The following is an 18,973-nucleotide window of genomic DNA, read 5'->3' as shown; positions in this document are numbered from 1 at the left end:
ACTTTATTTGTGTGTTTATTGAGGAAGTTGTTGTAACTGCCATGCAGCACACAGGTAGACCATTTACCTACTTTATTGAATTGAAAAGAGTTTTGTGCTAATGCAACTATAAAGGTTTCTGGGTCAATCTAAACTTTGGAACAGTGTGTGCCTAGACAGAACATCCATCATGGAGGAACAAATAAACATGTAAATGGGGTATTTTATGAATCCACGAGGTGTTTTGTTCACTGTACCTCTGTGACCTTTATCTGAACCGGACATTTGCCTAGTTTTCCATGATTTTAACGTGACTGAACACATCCTCGTAAATGCCAGTATACCAGTCAGAGTGTATTGATACATTAATCTGTAATATAGTGCGCTGAAATTATGTAGTCCGTAGACATCCACACCCCATGTTGATAAAGTAGTGTATCAAATGTTTCAATTTTTCAGCCCAGTATGAAGGGAGTTTCCAAAAAAACAATATCCTCAATTACTGTTTTTGTTGTGACAAGAAGGCGCGGATCATGCATCGAGAAGTGTGGGAATTCTCCCAGTAGGCCAATCTTTTTTTTTGTCAAACCTATCATTATAGAGCTTATTCAATAGTTCATTGTAGCTGCAGCCGCGCTCTTAACAGCAGGTAACAGTTGCCATTACAACAGAAACCACAAGTGAAAGTTGATAGGTGTCTTGGCGCAGGCTGTGGGGCATCGACATGCACACCTTTTATTTAGGTGAATGTAAGGTATGTGCGAAAGGGCTGAGTGAAGGTGAATTTACATCAGTGGGTGTGTTGATTAAAATATACTCTCAGCCAATCATATCACTGCTTTCATAGCTCTGAAACAGCTGAGCCAATCACTGTTAACAAGGACAGCTCAACACACATCACCACAGATCTGCAGCTAAAGACAGATGGAGTAGTTCATTCATTTGTTAGTTACTATAGTAACGCTAGAAATAAGACATTTATTAGGTAAAGCTGTTTAGATGATCTTATCGGACCAATGATATGTCAGCAATAATTATAATGTATCTAATCTTGTATATGGTCTTACAGTTTAATTGCACTGTAGTTTGTATCAATGATAAAACATGAGATGCTACATTTGCAAGTGTAAGATTTATTTTTCTGAACTGGTTTGAAGAATATATTATTTTGGTAATGGTTGGATGTTTTACAGGATTTGAATAATATTTCATGATTCGATAAATATACAGCTGGTAGACACCGGCCCCTGCAACTGGTTCCTCTATGTCCTGAAGACAGCCACACAACAGGAATCATTGCAGTGTGCACAGGGTCACCACAAGGCCCCCTGCTGTTCAGCATGCTCACCCAACACTGCACGGCCATATAAAGTTTGCTGATGACACAACAGTGGTGGGTCTCATCAGTGACAACGATGGGTTGTAGGATGGAGGTGGAGCAGCTTACAGCATGGTGCAGATCCCACAACCTTGCACTCAACCTTGCACTCAATTGACCCACACGTTACCATGTAGGTCAATTAACATTGTTGCAATGTCGTTTTAGTTTGAACTAGCAGCATCTGCCTACTGAGAGGATCTCAGTCAGTAGAAGGAGATGAGGAGAGGAGCAGGAGTAGGTTCATCTCAGGTCTCTTCACTGAAAGGGAGGTTCGCCCAGGGCACCGTATAAGCTAGAACCGCCACTGCTTCTCCATCAACACCATAGCAGTCATCAAAAAAAGCCCAGCAGCAGTCCAGATACTCAGTAAAGAAAACCTCTCCACCCTTGACCTCACCACTACCTACAGGGGCACCATTGAAAGCATCCTGACCTACAGCTTCACTTCCTGGTTTGGGAGCTGCGAGGCCTACAAATAACGGCAGCTGAACAGGATTGTGAAGACAGCCTGCACGATCATTGGTGCCCCTCTCCCCTTCCTGATGGAGATATATCAACAGTGCTGCATTCACAGAGCTACTTCCATCATTAAGGATTTCTATTTTCCTCATTCCTCAAAAGAAATGACTAAAATTGAGCATAATTTTGCTGCCTTCCTTTCCTGTTTATAATTCACATATGGAGATATAATATCAATGTTAGCTTCTTATGTTGCCCCCATGTGCCTTAAAAATCAATTATTGCAGGTTTAAACTAAACTCATGAAGCTGCATTAAACGATATTCAACCACTGAGCAGAAAAACTGGTGGTGTTTCAAATGGAACCTTTCAGGCTGAAGTAAGTTCAGGACACATCATGCTCAGTATTCAAATGATTAAGTTGTAACATTGTTGCTTAGTCACAATAAAAACTGAACTGAAATGAAACCATTTCTCTTTTCAAAAATAGGAAATGACCTCTAGCCTTTTAGTTATTGTATTGAGTATGTTGTGATGGCTTAATTACAAATCCATTAAGAGAGAGAAAGGAGGGAACCAGTATTACCAGCCAGTGCTATCATTCCAACACATACCACAAAGCTGCAAGTAAAACCTAAAATAACCTGTATGCTTATTTATACTGAGACTAAAGCACCTGCTCTGATTCACACTTTTCTCCGTATAACAGAGATAATGTTTGTGGTTTTTAAAGTCCACACTAATAAAAGAAAAAATGACTTGTACTTGAACTCCAGAATTGAAATTTGTGGTTGAAACTGAGCTGTTTCTATCTCAGTGCGAAGACTGACTGAAAAGTATCCGAGGCAAGCACTTCCTCTACTCATCACAATGCATCCTTTCTCAAGAACACAAATCTATTTAGAAAGTTCCAACTTCTCTCTGAATATACACTGTGATGTGTCTCTTAACACATTAGCGGAAGATAAATTGATACCACTTCATCTTAAGGTTTTCTATCAGGTTAATTGTTCTTACAGAAGTGGTGGTTACTGTTTGCTTCCCACAGTAAACTGTCCTCGTGCTGTGTGTATGTGCAGACGAGGGACAAATTAAAGAAGAATTAAAGAAGGAAAAAATGTCTTAGTAAGGTTTTGGGCCACCATGTATTGCCAGAACAGCTTCAATGCACCTTGCGTCCCACTAATGAACCCTCTTAGATCTTTTCTTCTTGCATTCTTCATGCAATTATGTTAATTTAGCACATGCATTGCAATTTGCCAGACCTGAAGGTAATTTTGCTGAAGGTAACTTCTGAAGGGTGTTTGACTGACCGTGACCTGCACACAGATGACTGCTGTTATTGTGAGGAGGAGATGGAGGCACAATGACAGAATACACAGAGAACAGGTTTTTTCCACCCATATTTTTGGAATGGAATATTTTTGGTTTTACTAACTTTGTCACAAATACTCTCCCATATAGCATTTTTTCTGGAAATATTTTATTGCTGTAACTCAATATGTGTGTTAACCTCTTCCACTACAACCTGTAATTCCATGGGATTACATTTCATTTTGCACTTGCAGGCTTTCTACTCATCCAAACTCTCTATTAAGACACAAAACCCCTCATTTAAATACTGCTGTGTGTACCTGTTGTCATTTGTACAGCAATTCTTAGTTGATCACCTGCAAAATGCACGCTAAACAAACATGCAATCTGTTGCACTGCACACGCAATGTAGTACTCTTATTTGGGATCTTAGTAAATCAGGTCCCATGTGTGGAAGCATCTGCATTCATTATGTTTCTCCACACATTTATGCAGGTTTTTCCTATAATTTGTCCCCCGTCTGTGTGTATGTATGCATTTGTGTGTCACCTAGACATCAAAACAAATATTTATGAAACCATTTGAAATTTATAAAAAAAAAATGCAGTGGTGGAGGAAATACTCAGATTCTTTACTTAAAGGTGCTGTGTGTAAGATTTAGAGGCATCCGGCACAACGGACTTGATAGAAATGAAATATAATGTTTATAAGTATGTTTTCAATTGGTTTATAATCACCTGAAAGTAAAAATTGTTTTGTTTTTATTACCTTAGAATGAGCCCTTTATATCTACATAGAGAGCAACCATCCTACACACTTTAAACGTAGGGGTTGGGGGGTTTCCAATCTGCTTGATGCCACTAAATCCTATGCACCGGTCCTTTCAGTAAAACTAGAAATACCAAAATGTAAAAATAGTCCATTACAAGTAAAAGTCCTGCATTCAAAATCATATTTGAATAAAAGCACAGAGGTGTTTTCGACTCAATGTGCTAAATGTATTAAAAGTCAACGTGTGTAACTGATATATTAAATAAGTTTAGTAAAGTACATTATTAATACTGATAAATCAATGAGTAAGCAGAATTTTACTGGTAAGTTTAAACTAATTTATATACACTTGAGTCCAGTGGTTCCCAACCTAGGGGTCAGGCCCTTCCAAAGGGACACCGTGATAAATGGGAGAGCAAAAAGAACAAACAAAAGACTTTTTTTGAGATCTTAACTTGTTTGGGAAATACTGAAGAATTTACTCTTTGGGCGTTAATAAAAGGAAACCATGTGAGACGTTTAGAGGGGAAATGTCTCTTCAAAAAATTGCTTACTGCTCCTAAACATCTCTACACACTGATTATATAGAAGAACTAATAAGACAAAAATGTTGGGAACCACTGGTTTAATCTTTTACAGTGAAGTGTCATTTAAAAACTCCTGAAGTGTTATTTTATGTAACATTTTAATCTGAAAAGTAACTAAAGGAGTTGATGGAGTGAACCTTATGAACATAACACATGAAGATATACACAAGATATACAATACAATGATTTTCTTCCATGTTCAGTGGTCAAAATTCCTATACAAGCAGTATTACATCAGCATTTTTTTTAATCTCCTTTATTCACTTTCTTTTATGTGCAATATAGGTAGAGTCTATCAGATAACACTGCTGGACACACAGTGAGGGGATTGACCAGTGGAAAGTTAACTGAATGCCCCTAACACACTCATGTTGACAAGAGGACATTCCCCTCTTGATAGATGGACTGTTGTATTGGCAAAATGTCCCACTACAGACTCACTGGAATTGTACCTTCTTTCCCTTTTATGGATCCATTACTGAGTCCTCACCTGACCAAAATATGTTACATTTCAATAAATGTTCAAACGATCCAATATTTCATCAAAAATCAAAGACTGGCAAAAAAGTCCAAAAACCTGAAAACACATTAATCATCTCACCACCCTTCATATTTATCTGCTGACCCTTTGGAGGGGCCCGACCCATACGCTAGGAACCACAGGACTAAAATAGCTAAACGTATATAAAGTAGTGTAAACTAGTTCCACCTCCAGCAGCTACAACAGTATGTACAGATGTATGCTCTGTAAGCATACATCTACAGATGCTTCTGGACACATCTTCAGTGATGTTTCTGGAATCATCAGGTGTTTCGGGTCTTTCAACATCATACACCCTCCTCCAGGTGACCCAGCTGGGGCTGATCAGAACCCAGCTTGTGTCCAGATAGCAAGTTACCATGACTCCATGGCTCTCCTCTTTTGAGCCATAGTCATCTTGAAGCCTTTTCTGCCGCTTCAGTTGTACTGCGGATGGCTCTCCTCTTCACCTCTCCCACAATGTCTAAGCTGGTGTAGGCTATGGTTAGAGAGTGAGCGTCAAATCCCTGGCACCCCACCTTGACTGGGAGACATCTCCCCACTTGTTTGGTGGACTCAAACACCAAGACTATGTCTGGTCGCAGGGCGGTGGTTGCGATATGGCTGGGGAACTTGGCTGCCGATCGAGATCCACCAAGAGCTGCCATTGACCTGCTGAAGTCAAGATGCCTGAAGCTGATCTTCTGGCAGGCTTTGGGTGCTCTCCAGCTCTGACAAAGGCGATGGTCTTCATGGGGGGTTGGGACCGCTTTGCCTTCTCAAGTCCTGTGTCCACCTAACACTAGCCAGGTTTACATGGAGACATTTTTTCATTCCGATTGAAATCATTCCGATTTAAGATTTCAGGACAACTGTTTATATGTGTCGTGATCTATTCCGATCTGCTGTTTACATGCACCACCGCATTTAGAACAGACGTTTTGCAGCTGTGTGACATGCGCAGATTGATGTAAACATCACGTGACCAAAGATGGAGATCTGTCATCTGGTTAGCACAGTAGTTGGTATTGTTTTGACACTTTTATTCAAGCAACAGCTTGATAATAAGGCACTCCTACTAGAGGCACTAAGGAAGAGACGGCATACGATAATACGTGCAATAATATTTAAGTATTTTAGAGTTTGAATTAGAGACAAGCTCTCCGCCTTGTACCAGTAGCTCTGCTTGTAAGCCGCCATATCTACAAGTGAGGAAACGTCACTGCGCATTCAGGCTACGTCAATGCTGAGCATGCGCAGAAAGAACGCAGTGAGACAACTTTCAGTTTCACCGTTTACATGATAAAATTTTACCTTTGATCGGTTTAGGAAAAGGATTGTTCTACCCCTCTGAAACCAAATTAAATTAAATTCCATTCGGTTTGGGCCTGTTTATTCCGATTGAGGTGTTTACATGAAGCATTTTCATTCGGTCTGCTTCTAAACCGATTCTAATCGGAATATTAGGCTCCATGTAAGCCCGGCTACTGATACTTAAGTATTAATAATCTAATGATGTCATATATAATAATATAATACTTTAACTACGAAAAGCTCATAATACTCATGTACTTTTACTTGGATGGAATAGAGTATTTTTACATTGCTGTATACTGGTATTTTTTACTTAAGGATCTGAATACTTATTCCACACTTGGTCTAATCTCTTGTTCACTCCTTATTTGGCTACATACGTCATTGCGTCAGACTTTATCATAAAGCAGGGGAAGGCAGTGGTGGAGCGCTGTGGAAATTTTAACATTTGTTGCGACAGAGATCCCAGTCAAGAGTGGTATTTGGGCTTGATGTTATTTTCTGACTTTCTTTCAAGAATTGTGATGGTGGACTAGGGTTAGCCATATTAGCTAAAATATGGATTCAGGTGGGAACCAAGGCCAAGGAGAAGAAAGAAGTTTTGAGAATGTCCTCCAGCATCAGTCGTTTATTTATGTTCAAGAGGCAAAGCCCTGTAGCAGCAGTAGGACTTGTCACCATTGTCTACTGAGAGCAAATAAGGAAGTAGTGTGACGTTACAAAGCAGCAAAGCACACAGAATGGCCTGGGTGGTTGATGAGTCAACAAAATGTCTAGTATTGATATGGGTGGTGGCTTTCATTGCCGATTTTCTGCTGATGTTGGTTACATTTTTTTAATAAGTTTGGCCACAGTCATTTACCAACCCAGTTATTTGAACTATAATGATGAAAGTCCCCTAACCATAAAGACGTAGGTTTAATCCAGTAGTAGTACAAGATACAAGATGTCTCCTACATCACCCCAAAGTCCATTCTCAGTGTTTGTGCACTGGAGGCTTCAAGTGTTCACATCACATACTGGATACTGGACCACAACTGGCTCCTAATTACACATTACTCACTACTTCTTTTTTTTTTTTTAAGTAATGCATTACTTAACTTAATTACTCTCTGTAGAGGGTAATCAATTACTCTACTAGTTACATTACTTTTGAGTTACTTCTTAGCAATGCCTGATATGTCGTGTAAAAATAATATATAAACACATAAAATGAGTCTTGGCCATCATAACACCATGTAGTACAAATAATATCAAAATAAGAACTGGCCTTCCTAACACAATTAAATAGCATTTGAACTGCATTTCAGGGGCCAAACACACTCAAACAAAGTCTCTTACCAAACCATGGCTTTATAATAGACTAGTCCTGTTTATTTGACATGTTTATCACTAAAGCAGTGATTAAACCTCATGAGGGGGAGTCTCTTAAATCATTTGTGCTCAGAGTGAGCACAAGACTGGCTAGGCTGAAGAGAGCAAGATCACAATGAAGGAACAAACTGGAGAGCAGTTACATACAAACTAGTATGTTGTGGTGGAGGATGAGTCAAAAGATGAAATAGGAAAAGTTTTCAATGTTAAAATACCCCAGAATGGTTATATTCTAATCTTATGTAAATCTGAAGCTCAGAGAACAAAGGCCACAAAGGTCTGCTATCTGCCTACTAGTCCCATAAAATGCTTTATACCTGGCCAAACCTAAAGTGTAAAAGGGGTAATGTACACTACCGGTCAAAAGTTTTAGAACACCCCAATTTTTCCAGTTTTTTATTGAAAATCAAGCATTTCAAGTCCAATGAATAGCTTGAAATAGTAAAAAGGTAAGTGGTGAACTGCCAGAGGTTAAAAAAAAAAGGTAAGGTTACCCAAAACTAAAAAAATAATGTATATTTCAGAATTATACAAAATGGCCTTTTTAGGGAACAAGAAATGGGTTAACAACTTAAAGCTGTTCTGCAGCAATGGAGGTTGATCAAACCTTGAAAGTTGGTGCTACCAATTCCTACAGATGTCCCAACTCTTCTTGATTACTTACAACCCCATCTGTCTGCATAAAAGTAGTGTTGGGACACACTGTGGTACCATACCCTTGTGAGCATTATTTAAACAGTATTGTATTGCAGAAAGTAGTGTGTTGCTATAAAAATGGCAAGAAAAAGGCTATTAACAATGGAAGAGAGACAGACCATCATAACACTTAAAAATGTAGGCCTTTCCTACAGAGAAATTGCAAATAAGTCACGGTGTCAGTGAGTACAGTTTCCTTCACCATCAAAAAGCACTCAGAAACTAGGGGAAATTCTGAAAGGAAGAGGTCTGGCAGACCCAAAGTCACAACACAATCAGAAGACAAGTTTCTGAGAGTCAACAGCTTGCGTGATAGGCGGCTCACAGGACAACAGCTTCAAGCACAGCTTCATAGTGGTCGTAGTAAGCAAGTCTCAGTTTCAACTGTGAAGAGAAGACTTCGAGTTGCAGGTTTGACAGGTGGAGTTTCAGCAAGAAAGCCATTGCTAAGACGTCAGAATAAGAAGAAGAGGCTTGCCTGGGCCATGAAACACCACCAATGGACTACTGAAGACTGGAAGAAGGTGTTATCGACTGATGAATCAAAATTTGAAATCTTCGGTTTATCACGCAGGATTTTTGTACGCTGTTGAGTAGGCGAAAGGATGGTTCCTCAGTGTGTTACATCAACTGTCAAACATGGAGGAGGAAGCGTGATGGTCTCTTGGACCCAAGCTAACGCTAGCTAGCTATAATTACCCAGCTTGGGATCAATAAAGTATATCTATCTATCTATCTATCTATCTATCTATCTATCTATCTATCTATCTATCTATCTATCTATCTATCTATCTATTACTTGGAACACCGAGTGCTGCACACTTGGGCTAACATTAGCTACTTTAGCTAAACTGAGCTAATTGGACAGGTATCATAATCAAGTTACATTAAAATTAGTGAAATATTGTGACTTTACTCAGACTCAGTTTGAGTCCAAGAGTCGAGGAGAGCAGCAGGTAAGCCAACTGTCAATCAAAGCTGTCAATCAACACCAATATTGCAGACCGACGTCTTCAAATAATGGAGCAATCATTTCCAAAATTACCACCAGCACACTTATTAGAAGGCCTGAATTTAGAAACTGAGACCATAATGACTCATTTATTTACTTGAGTATTTCTAATAAAGAGGGATTGACTATTTTTGAATGGGACTCTATTGGAGCTTCAATCTCAAGCCATGGTTGTTGATGCTCAGGTTAAACACAGGTCAGTGGTCTGTACCTATACATACATTCTACAGCTGATGATTTATGTCCACTGTCATTGCTCAAGGAAATAACCGGCAATTTATGTTGGAAGGTTATAATCAATGTAAGCATGGATAAAGTAGTGGGTGGGGGTGGGTGGATGTAGCACATCTGACAATCAGGTAAATTATGTGTGCCATTACAAACCTGCAATCAGTCTTAACCTTTCACAGCAAACATGATATTTGCATAATTTTCACCATATAGTGGTTGCATGAACAGATATCATAGAAAGCAATTATTTGAAAAACACTGGAAAAGGAAGTGAGAAAAAACCACAAAGGCTGAATGTAGTCTGAGGTTTGTAACCATTCAACCATTGCTGATGTTCCTGTCTGGCTGACAGGGTTGGAATTTGAGAGGTTGGAGCGGGGATGTCATATGCAGATGTCTTGTGGGGAAAAAAGGGGAACTGTGGAATCTACATGCCCTGTGTTGGCATGAACTCCCTCTACACTGTCTGTGGTCAGGGTAAAGGTTAGGGAATTTCTTGAATTCACTGCTGATGCCCTGTTGGTAGCCAAAACACAAGCATGTGCAGTTATTATTAAATTGGTGGTGGGTTCTGCTGGAATATTTGTTGCATTAAGTCCTAAAGTGGTAAATGAATTGTACTTATATAGCACTTTTGTAGTCGATATGACCAATCAAAGCGCTTTTTTACATTACATGACACATTCACACACATTCATACACTGATGGCAGGGGCTACCAGGGTACCAACCTGCTCTTCAGGAGGAAACTAACCATTCATACACACTCATACACAGGAACAATTTGGGGTTAAGTATCTTGCCCAAGGACACATCGACTGTGGAATGGAGGAGCCGGATATCGAATTTCTAGCAAAACTTCACCTACTTCCAAAGGCACGTGGAGAAGGAAAAAAAGCTATTCAGTGCTGGGCAGATAGAGTACAGCGGGTTTATTAGAGTGTTTTTTTCTTAAAACTGCTGCATGCTGGAAATGAATGTGATGAGAGCTGTGAGACTCAACCAAAACCCGAAAACTGGGCCTTAAAACCAATCAGCAAAAGACAGCAGTAAAGCAGTATAGAGCTGAGTGGAACTGATTCTCTGCGGATTCATCACTACAAACAATATCATGAACATTACACATCATCATTTTTATCCTTAATACAAAAAATATTGATTAGTGCAGCTTTTAAAAAATATATATTTTATTTGCTTTATTTTAGAACATAGAGAACAGCCCCATAACAAAAGAAAAAGAAAACAATGAAGCGAAAGAAAAAAATGTGGCTGTGATAACAAACAGGCAGATGCATAGAGACAATGCCTCAAGGCTCATCTCAGTGTACACGGCAGGAGACAAAAATAGACACTAGACAATAAAGAAATGTTGCTGTGTCTCAAATCACATACTTCTGTTAGTACACGTCTGTGTAGTACACTGTGTACACTATGCACTTACTTGTGCAATGCACACATTTCAACAGGTTATTGTTTGTCTCAAATCAAACACAGCCGTCGGGCAATTACCGGAACTGACAATTAGTTAGCAAGCTAGCATTTGCAAGCTAGTGTAATCGTTTGTGGCACCAAATCATTACAGACTACTAAATGAACCCGATAAACCTTATGATGGCTTATATTTGGCAACAGTATAGTGGTGCTTAGTGCAAAAACACATTTATAATGCATTTGTATACTTCGGTGATTTTCAACGTAGTTACAACGTCCTCAGCTGTCATTTCCTGTTTGAAAAGCGGTCCCTCCCCTTCTGCTACGTAGCCAAGATGGCGACCGTTGAGGGTGAGAAGTGTCCATAGTTCCACACTCAACTTTTTGACCATTATGAGTGCAACCATCCAGGTACTCACTAGTGCACTGCATTTTTCCATACTTCTCAGTGTGAATGCACTTGTGCACTCAAAGGAAAGCAGAGATTACACATGTCTTAATCAGACAAGAAAGAAAAGAAAGGTATATTTTTTACATTGTGTACTTCATCTTTTTATTGTGCTTCTATTGTGTTATCTATTTATTGTGTTTTATCTTGAAAAAACTTGTGTTTGTTAAAATCGTGCTATATAAATAAAGTGCTTAACTTTAGTTCACTTTAATATAACAACAGACCTGAAGGCCTTGCCTATGTCATTCATTTTCCAAGAGTGCAGCTTTCATTTAAATTTGACTGTATTTTTTGACTGTATTCACTTCTGCACCTGCTGTTGTTGGTACTGCTCTGTCCCTGACACCGTGTGAGTGCAGCGCCGGAGAAGAATGATAGAGGTTGTTATCAGTTTTCCTCATATTTCACATGTTTCACACGTCTAATGAGTAAATATATACATGGCCGGTACGTAAAAGCACATGACTGAGTTGTTTATGACGTCGGGTGGATCTAAGGAACCAGTTAGAGACAGAGAGAGTATGTTAGGTTAGTGACACATACTGTAAGTGACAGTTAACAGAGCAGGATCAACCACTGAGACCGTGGAGTTATATGATTACACAACAGCAGAATTTATACAAGGACGACAATGAAGTCTTTCTTAAGCTTCGTGCCATTCAGCTGAAACCACAAAAGTATATTGACAATACTGTAGCTGTCACCTTATCTCCTTTGGAGCAGGTTCAGAGGTTAGTTGGTACAGTACCATGCCAGCCAAACAAACCACTGCTGGAAATTCTCTTGGCAAAAGAAGCATGGGAGATGAAAATGAAAACAAACACTTTTTAGGATCTGGGCCAATAGGATCAACAAGCGTTGTGTTTAAAAAATGTTGAATTACATCATCATCCTTGACATAGTCTGACACAGCAGATACCTGACTCACCAATGTGGAAATTCAAGTTTACACAACTGTCTGGAAGCGGAGACGAGAACAGTGTTTTTTTTTGTATCCCAGCCAGCATGTCCGTGTGGCCCAACATGGGTTAAATGCGGGCTACGATGGTACTGAGTCGACATGGGCGTGAACTGGGGCGTGAAATTTTGCAGGTACCACATGGTTTCAGTTATATGGGCACCACATGTGAAACCCATGTGGATTGACTGTATGAGCCCCATAAGGGATGGAAGTGGGCTAAGCAGCCATGGACATAAACAGTGCAAATTGAATGGGCAGACACATGGGGCCACCCTGCAGACAAAACCCCACTTGGTAGCCATATTTGAAGCCCAAATTTAACCCTTATGCAGCCCACATGGACATGCTAATACATGTCTTTTCATATATTAGACATACCATACCATACCACAAGAAAGGAAAAAAAATGTTGAACCCTACAGAGAGAGAAAGTAATGCTCTGTTTGTTTTTTATTCCTCTTTTTGTTTGTTTTCATGTCACACCAGGGTTATTATAGTTTTGAAATTTACATTAGTTTTTATTTTTATTTAGTTTTTCAGTTTGCATTTTTATTTCAGTTTAGTTTTAGTTAGTTTAACAAGTGATGAAGTAGTTTTAGTTTAGGTTTTATTTAGTTGTAGTCTTAGCTTTAGTTTTTCAGGTATTAGGAGGAAAGCCTTGATTAGTAGAAGCTTAAAAGGATGAAATGATGCTGACACTGAGGTAAGGTTTGTTGTGTTTGTGGTCTCCCTACTGGTACTAGCCCGTTATTTCAAGAAGTCGGCCTGAACAAAATACAGTAAAAATGGAGGGAGAAAAATGAAAAGAAAACTAAAACTAAGCTGATTTTATCTGCAATTTAGTTTAGTTTTAGTTAGTTTTGCATTGTTCATTGTAGTTTTTATTTAGTTTTCGTTTTTTTTACAAAACTCTTTCAGTTAGCTTAATAATTTTTTTCTTCACAGTTTTAGTTAACTATAACCCTGTGTCACACCCAACAACCCATCATCCTCCTGAATTAAAGCTGTAATGTATTTCATTGTGACTATTTTTAAGTGATTAAAATGAATGAGCAAATAAAGTTCAAACTGTTTTAGTCCTGAGTGATCCGAAATATGTATTAAATAAATATCTCCTTTAACAAATTTGTTTTTTTTATTGTTGTATTTTAAGAGATAGAGTGATGAACTTCTTTTTTATTTAACCTTTTATAACTGATTTGAGACACACACACACACACACACACACACACACACACACACACACACACACACACACACACACACACACAGATGAGGAAAGTCATAAAATATTAACAGTTGTCACTCACTAAGGCTATCTTTAGACATGGCAGTTATAACTCACACGTAGGCCTAACTTTTAAGGTAGATGTCATGATTAATGGCTCTCTCAATATCTATCATCAGCTCTGTGTGTGTGCGTGTGCGTGCGTGTGTGTTTGTGTGTTTGTGTGTGTGTGTGTGTGTGTGTAGAAAATTCCTGGGCTGGGCTGTCTGATGCATGCCTGTGACAACACATGATCACGCCTGCTCCTAACACAGTGGCTATAGGCGACTCTCACTTTGGAAAGGGGAAGTAAACGAAAACAATCATTTCCATTTCCTCATGCCCCGGTGTTTCCCGACATAAATAAGAGACGTTGCAATCATGAGGTCCAGCAAACAAGCCAAGAAGACCCGAGTGTTCACAGTCAGAAGAAAAAGAAGAGAGAGAGACAAATTGAAACAAGAGGATGGACGTGAAACAGGTGAGTGGCACACATATGGACTGCTCTTCTCTTCTCTTCTCTTCTCTTCTCTTCTCTTCTCTTCTCTTCTCTTCTCTTCTCTTCTCTTCTCTTCTCTTCTCTTCTCTGACTCCTCCATCCCTTCAGCTGCTCAGCTCTTACCTTCTATCCCTCCACAGATTCTCTACATCTGGCTATTTTTCGTGCCCGTGTGGGCTTGTAAGATGTGCTATAATGAGGACCAGCTGAGCGGGGTAGCAGAGAGGAAGCTGAGCCGCCACTACCTGCAGCATCCCACTGTGAGCCGTGTGACCGCCCCACCTGGCTGCCCGTTGGAGCAGTTCAAGAAGGATCCGCTGGTGCCCCACAACGACAGGTCCCTGTCCCCGTGGAGATACGTGTAAGTCCTCTTTGTCCATTTTTTTTTTGAGACACTAAATCTGTGGCTGAATGAATTGGATCACGTGTAACTCCTGATTGGCTTGAATATAACGCGTTACATCTGTGCAATCTAATTCTATCCAATACAACAGCTCATCCAATAAAGTTTTTGAGCTTTGTATATTTTCAGTTTTTGTTGACATTGTCAAAAAGGTGATAATTTTGGTTGTACTGGTTGTGTGTATATACAATATTTTGCCCTTCTCATGTATGTTGATGGAGTGGACGAAATATTAGGAACACCACCATCACCCACTATGACTTCAGTAATAAACATTAAGTAGAATTATCACCTTTTTGACAATGTTAACAAAAACTGGAAATGTATAAACTTAATAAAAGTAGTATTTAAAGCAGAGCTGTTGTAATGGATTGAATTAGATTGCACAGGTGTATCTAATGAAGAGGCCGGTGACTGTATAACCCTGTTCAAAATCATTACACTTTGGAGATACATGGTTTTCCCGGTGGCTGATCTGATGTAAATATGGACTGGGGGTGCTGCTGAGGTGGTCACACTTTTAAATATCTGCCCTCTCAAATTAAAATTCTTACAGTGTTTTTGAGACCTTCAAAAGGAACGTCATCATGCTTTCGTCGTCATAAATGTCAATAATGATAATCTAATCTTCACTTAAAGACAAATCTTAAAACTAAATTATTATTTTAAGTTTTTAAAGCTACCCAAGCACATCTTGTTAAAAAAAGTGTTTGCATATGATGGAATGGTGCAGTAAACTGATTGCGGAGCTCTTCAGGGCGGGAAATGAATATTTGCAGTCTCGTGCAACATTTGTGTACCTGTCACGCCCTCTATAGTATATAGCGGTGAGTAATTCTGCTCCACCAGACGATGACGGCTTCAGAGAAGGGGAAGTCCCCTCAACACTGCCGCCAGCTGTTTTATTGGCACGCATCCACTGGGAATGACGTGATTGCGTCAACTCTTGCTCTGTAATCTATTGCAAAAATATGAACTGGCTGTTTGTTGCTGATCTGAGAGCTTTTTTCCTGTTTACGTTAGGTCTTCCGAAACTTTCTGAAGTGTCAGTATTGCTCCAGAGTCTTCCTATCTCCCTGTCTCATATTCACTAGCTCACTGAGTAGCTTTAATAGTAACATATATTATATATCATCATCATAAACTGTTTGTTTGAGGTAAAAAATTAAATAAATAAATAAAGTAGGATTTTGAATGAAGGACTTTTACTCATAATGTAAAGTATTATCTTTTACTTAAATAAATGATTTAAGTAGTTTGTCCATGACTGCAGGACAGTGAAAATGATGCGTGGTGCCCTGCAAATGATGCGTGATGATGGAAATGTGTTATCTATGTCTGATCATACAAAGTGTGGATGGGAAAACCCTGTATCTCCAAAAAAAAACACATTAGATTTTTTTTTATTGATATAGGAATAAAAACACATCAATCAATCAGCTGCATTTTCAGGAAAGTGTCATTTTAACGGATGTCATGTATCTCAGTCAGATCAGCAACTCACTCTGACATCTTGTCATCCTTTCCAGACTCCAAACCGATATGGATTACTACCCTTCTACCTATGCTGAGGCCGATTGCCTATGCTCAGGATGCATCGTGTTCAAGAAAGAAAAACCATTTGAGACTTACGACTACAACTCAGTCCCCGTCGTGCAGAGCAAGCTGTTTCTCAAGAAGGAGTCCTGCGGAAATAACACGTACCACTTAAAGCCCGTCAGCAGAAATGTAAAGGTGGGCTGCACCTGTGTCAGAGCTTTAGCCTCCCACTCCTAGAGGGGACCCAATCAGAACAGCTGTCACAGTGACATGCTCTACTTCTTGTTGTGTTTGTTTTAAAATGCACTTAATATTCTGGAATGTCTAACTGTGGTGTGGTCAGAGGGAACTCTAGCCTGTTTTTTATATCAATACCCTACAGCCAACACCTATATTGGCTTCAAACGTCACAGTCACATCAGCCTATTTATTATCAAAATGATAACATCATAATGAATACATCTATAACGTGTGTTTTGTAGGTCTTTATAAGTCCTGTTTTCTCTTAATTATGACTTGTTTACAGCTCTGCATAGTGCAGCTAATGTAAACTGAGTATTTTACTTGTTTTCATATTGATGGCCTTGTCATCGGAAAAACTAGCTATTGTATAGTTTTGTAAAATACTATTAATACTATTTAACTGATAACATATTTTAACAATATGTATTTATTTGGTGTGTTTGCATGTGAAATGTTTGAGCATTCGAAGGCTGTAGAACACTCATGAGTGGATGGAATAGATTCTGAGTGGACCTGTCAGTGATGGAATTTGTATTTATTTATGTTGGATAACTTGTTGGTTTTGTAACCATTGAAACTTTATAAGTCTAAGACTTGAAAGGTCAGCTTCTTTGAAGCAAAATAAATTAAAAAAAATAGATGGTTAAAGAATATTTCTCAGTGTGTTTCTTCATTCAAGGTTTTTTCTTTACCAACTGGACAAAGTGAGCAGCTGCTTTTATGACCCCATTACCCCAGGATGGTGATGTCACTTTGTTTTATTATGTTAAATATGTTTAGCTGGCAGTCTCTCTGAGGGGTTGTCAGGACATAGAAGCTAATATATTTTATTCAGAATTTGTTTGATCCAGGTACAGAATATGCAGTACAAAATAAGCAAGAAAAATGATGTACTCATGTTGCCAGTAAGTGAGAAAAATTGAGAAATAAACACTGCAGGTGCATTAACGGCTTTAGTCAGGTAACAGTAGCTCACTAAGAATAAGAGTAGAGAAAAATAGTGAATAAATACTAGTAAAAACTATACTATACTATATAGAACATATAGCTTCAGTATTGTAACACAAACGTATAAACCACATAATGTTCACACATGCATCAATGATTTGTTAAGTGTGTCTGAATACTGAATATAAATGAACAGAGCAATTAACTCCTAACATAATGTACTTATCTATCAAAATGGTAAAAAGGTCATCATCCTTCCTATCCAATGGACAACCAGCCAATAGAGTGTTAAGAGATGCATTGCTGTTCATTTGGACTTGTAAACTGAAAACTAAAGGACAGGTTAACATTTATTATTTATTACTATTTACTATTAAAAGATCTCTTTTAAATGTGCTTTCAATGTAAAGTGATGGAGGACAAAATCCACAGTGTGTCCACACAGTCATTTAAAAGTAGATGTGAAGCTTATATGAGGCTTCAGCAGTCAAAGTGGATATCTGACACATTTACACATGTAATGCACATGAATGATATACAGCTGGAGAACTCAGATGTTATCTGTGTTCTTGTAAATCTAATATTTTAATTACATATTTTATTTTGCAGTCGCTATTGCTATCAAAATAAGCCCTAATTTATAATGAAATTCTCTTTCAACAGATTTGGATGGAGTTTAATGGTTTCCTTAAAACCATTCAAATATTTTTGGCTTTAAAATATTATAAGTGTGCAGGTTTACATGTCAGTCGACTTTTCCAAAACCACTAAACCCAGATGTTCTTATTTTGTGATTTAAATACGTAAGTTAAAAAATAAGTTTGAAATTCAAACTTAAATTCTACATTTAAAAAAAAACCAGCTGATCACTACATGACAGTTTAATAAGCCATTGATTCATTGGTATGTAATGGTGCTACTGCATCCTCTGCTGTCAGAACAGCAGCTGTAACACAGATGAAGATGAAGCAGCAGTCACAGAAGACTTCTGCTGGACAGGTGAGTGGCATCAAAAGAGTCTACATGATTCCCAGCTTGTAAATTCATAATCAGAAATAAGTATGATTAAAGACTGCACTTCGATGGAATTTATTTTGAAAAAAAAAAAAAATTTGTGCAAATAGTTTGTGGATGTTGATGTGAATGAAAAACGAAAGGGGGGAGGGTTAGGGTTAGTTTCTTTTTTCCTTTCTTGGTTCATACATGTGCATTTTGCCATTTATAATTTTGTCTCTGTATCAGGGATTTAATCTTCTCTTCACAAACATCTCATCAGTTTTAAATGTGCCATATAAAGACAGCCCATAATATAATTCAACATCACATGTTGCCATCTTGTTCTACTGATCAGTGAGGTGAAACAAACTGTGTATTGTCTGGAATGTTGTTAATATGACGTTTAATTATGCTTTGTTCAGTTCACAGTGATCTGAACACACACACACACACACACACATACAAAATCATCTGATCTTCCACATTTTGTTGAACTGTAACAAAAACACCTCGAGCCTCTGTTTAGAGAGCAGAAAACAGTGCAAACATTTAAACATGTTAATTCTACTCAACAAAAGCAGCACACGTCTCAGTAAAA

At 38.5% G+C, this 18,973-nt stretch overlaps 1 protein-coding gene across 1 annotated transcript; it reads left to right on the top strand.

The window, feature by feature from the left end:
• Positions 1 to 14,128: 14,128 nt before the first annotated feature.
• On the top strand, positions 14,129 to 16,425 carry il17c (interleukin 17c). Its single transcript, XM_062421587.1, has 3 exons — positions 14,129 to 14,228; positions 14,355 to 14,607; positions 16,179 to 16,425. The coding sequence occupies exons 1-3, from the start codon at positions 14,129 to 14,131 to the stop codon at positions 16,423 to 16,425; spliced, it is 600 nt and encodes a 199-aa protein (XP_062277571.1).
• The last annotated feature ends 2,548 nt before the right edge of the window (positions 16,426 to 18,973 follow it).

Source organism: Scomber scombrus, chromosome 6 (genome assembly GCF_963691925.1).
Source record: "Scomber scombrus chromosome 6, fScoSco1.1, whole genome shotgun sequence".
In the NCBI taxonomy this organism is placed as follows: domain Eukaryota; kingdom Metazoa; phylum Chordata; class Actinopteri; order Scombriformes; family Scombridae; genus Scomber; species Scomber scombrus.
Note: the sequence above shows the minus strand (reverse complement) of the source record. Positions and strands in the feature narration are given on the sequence as shown.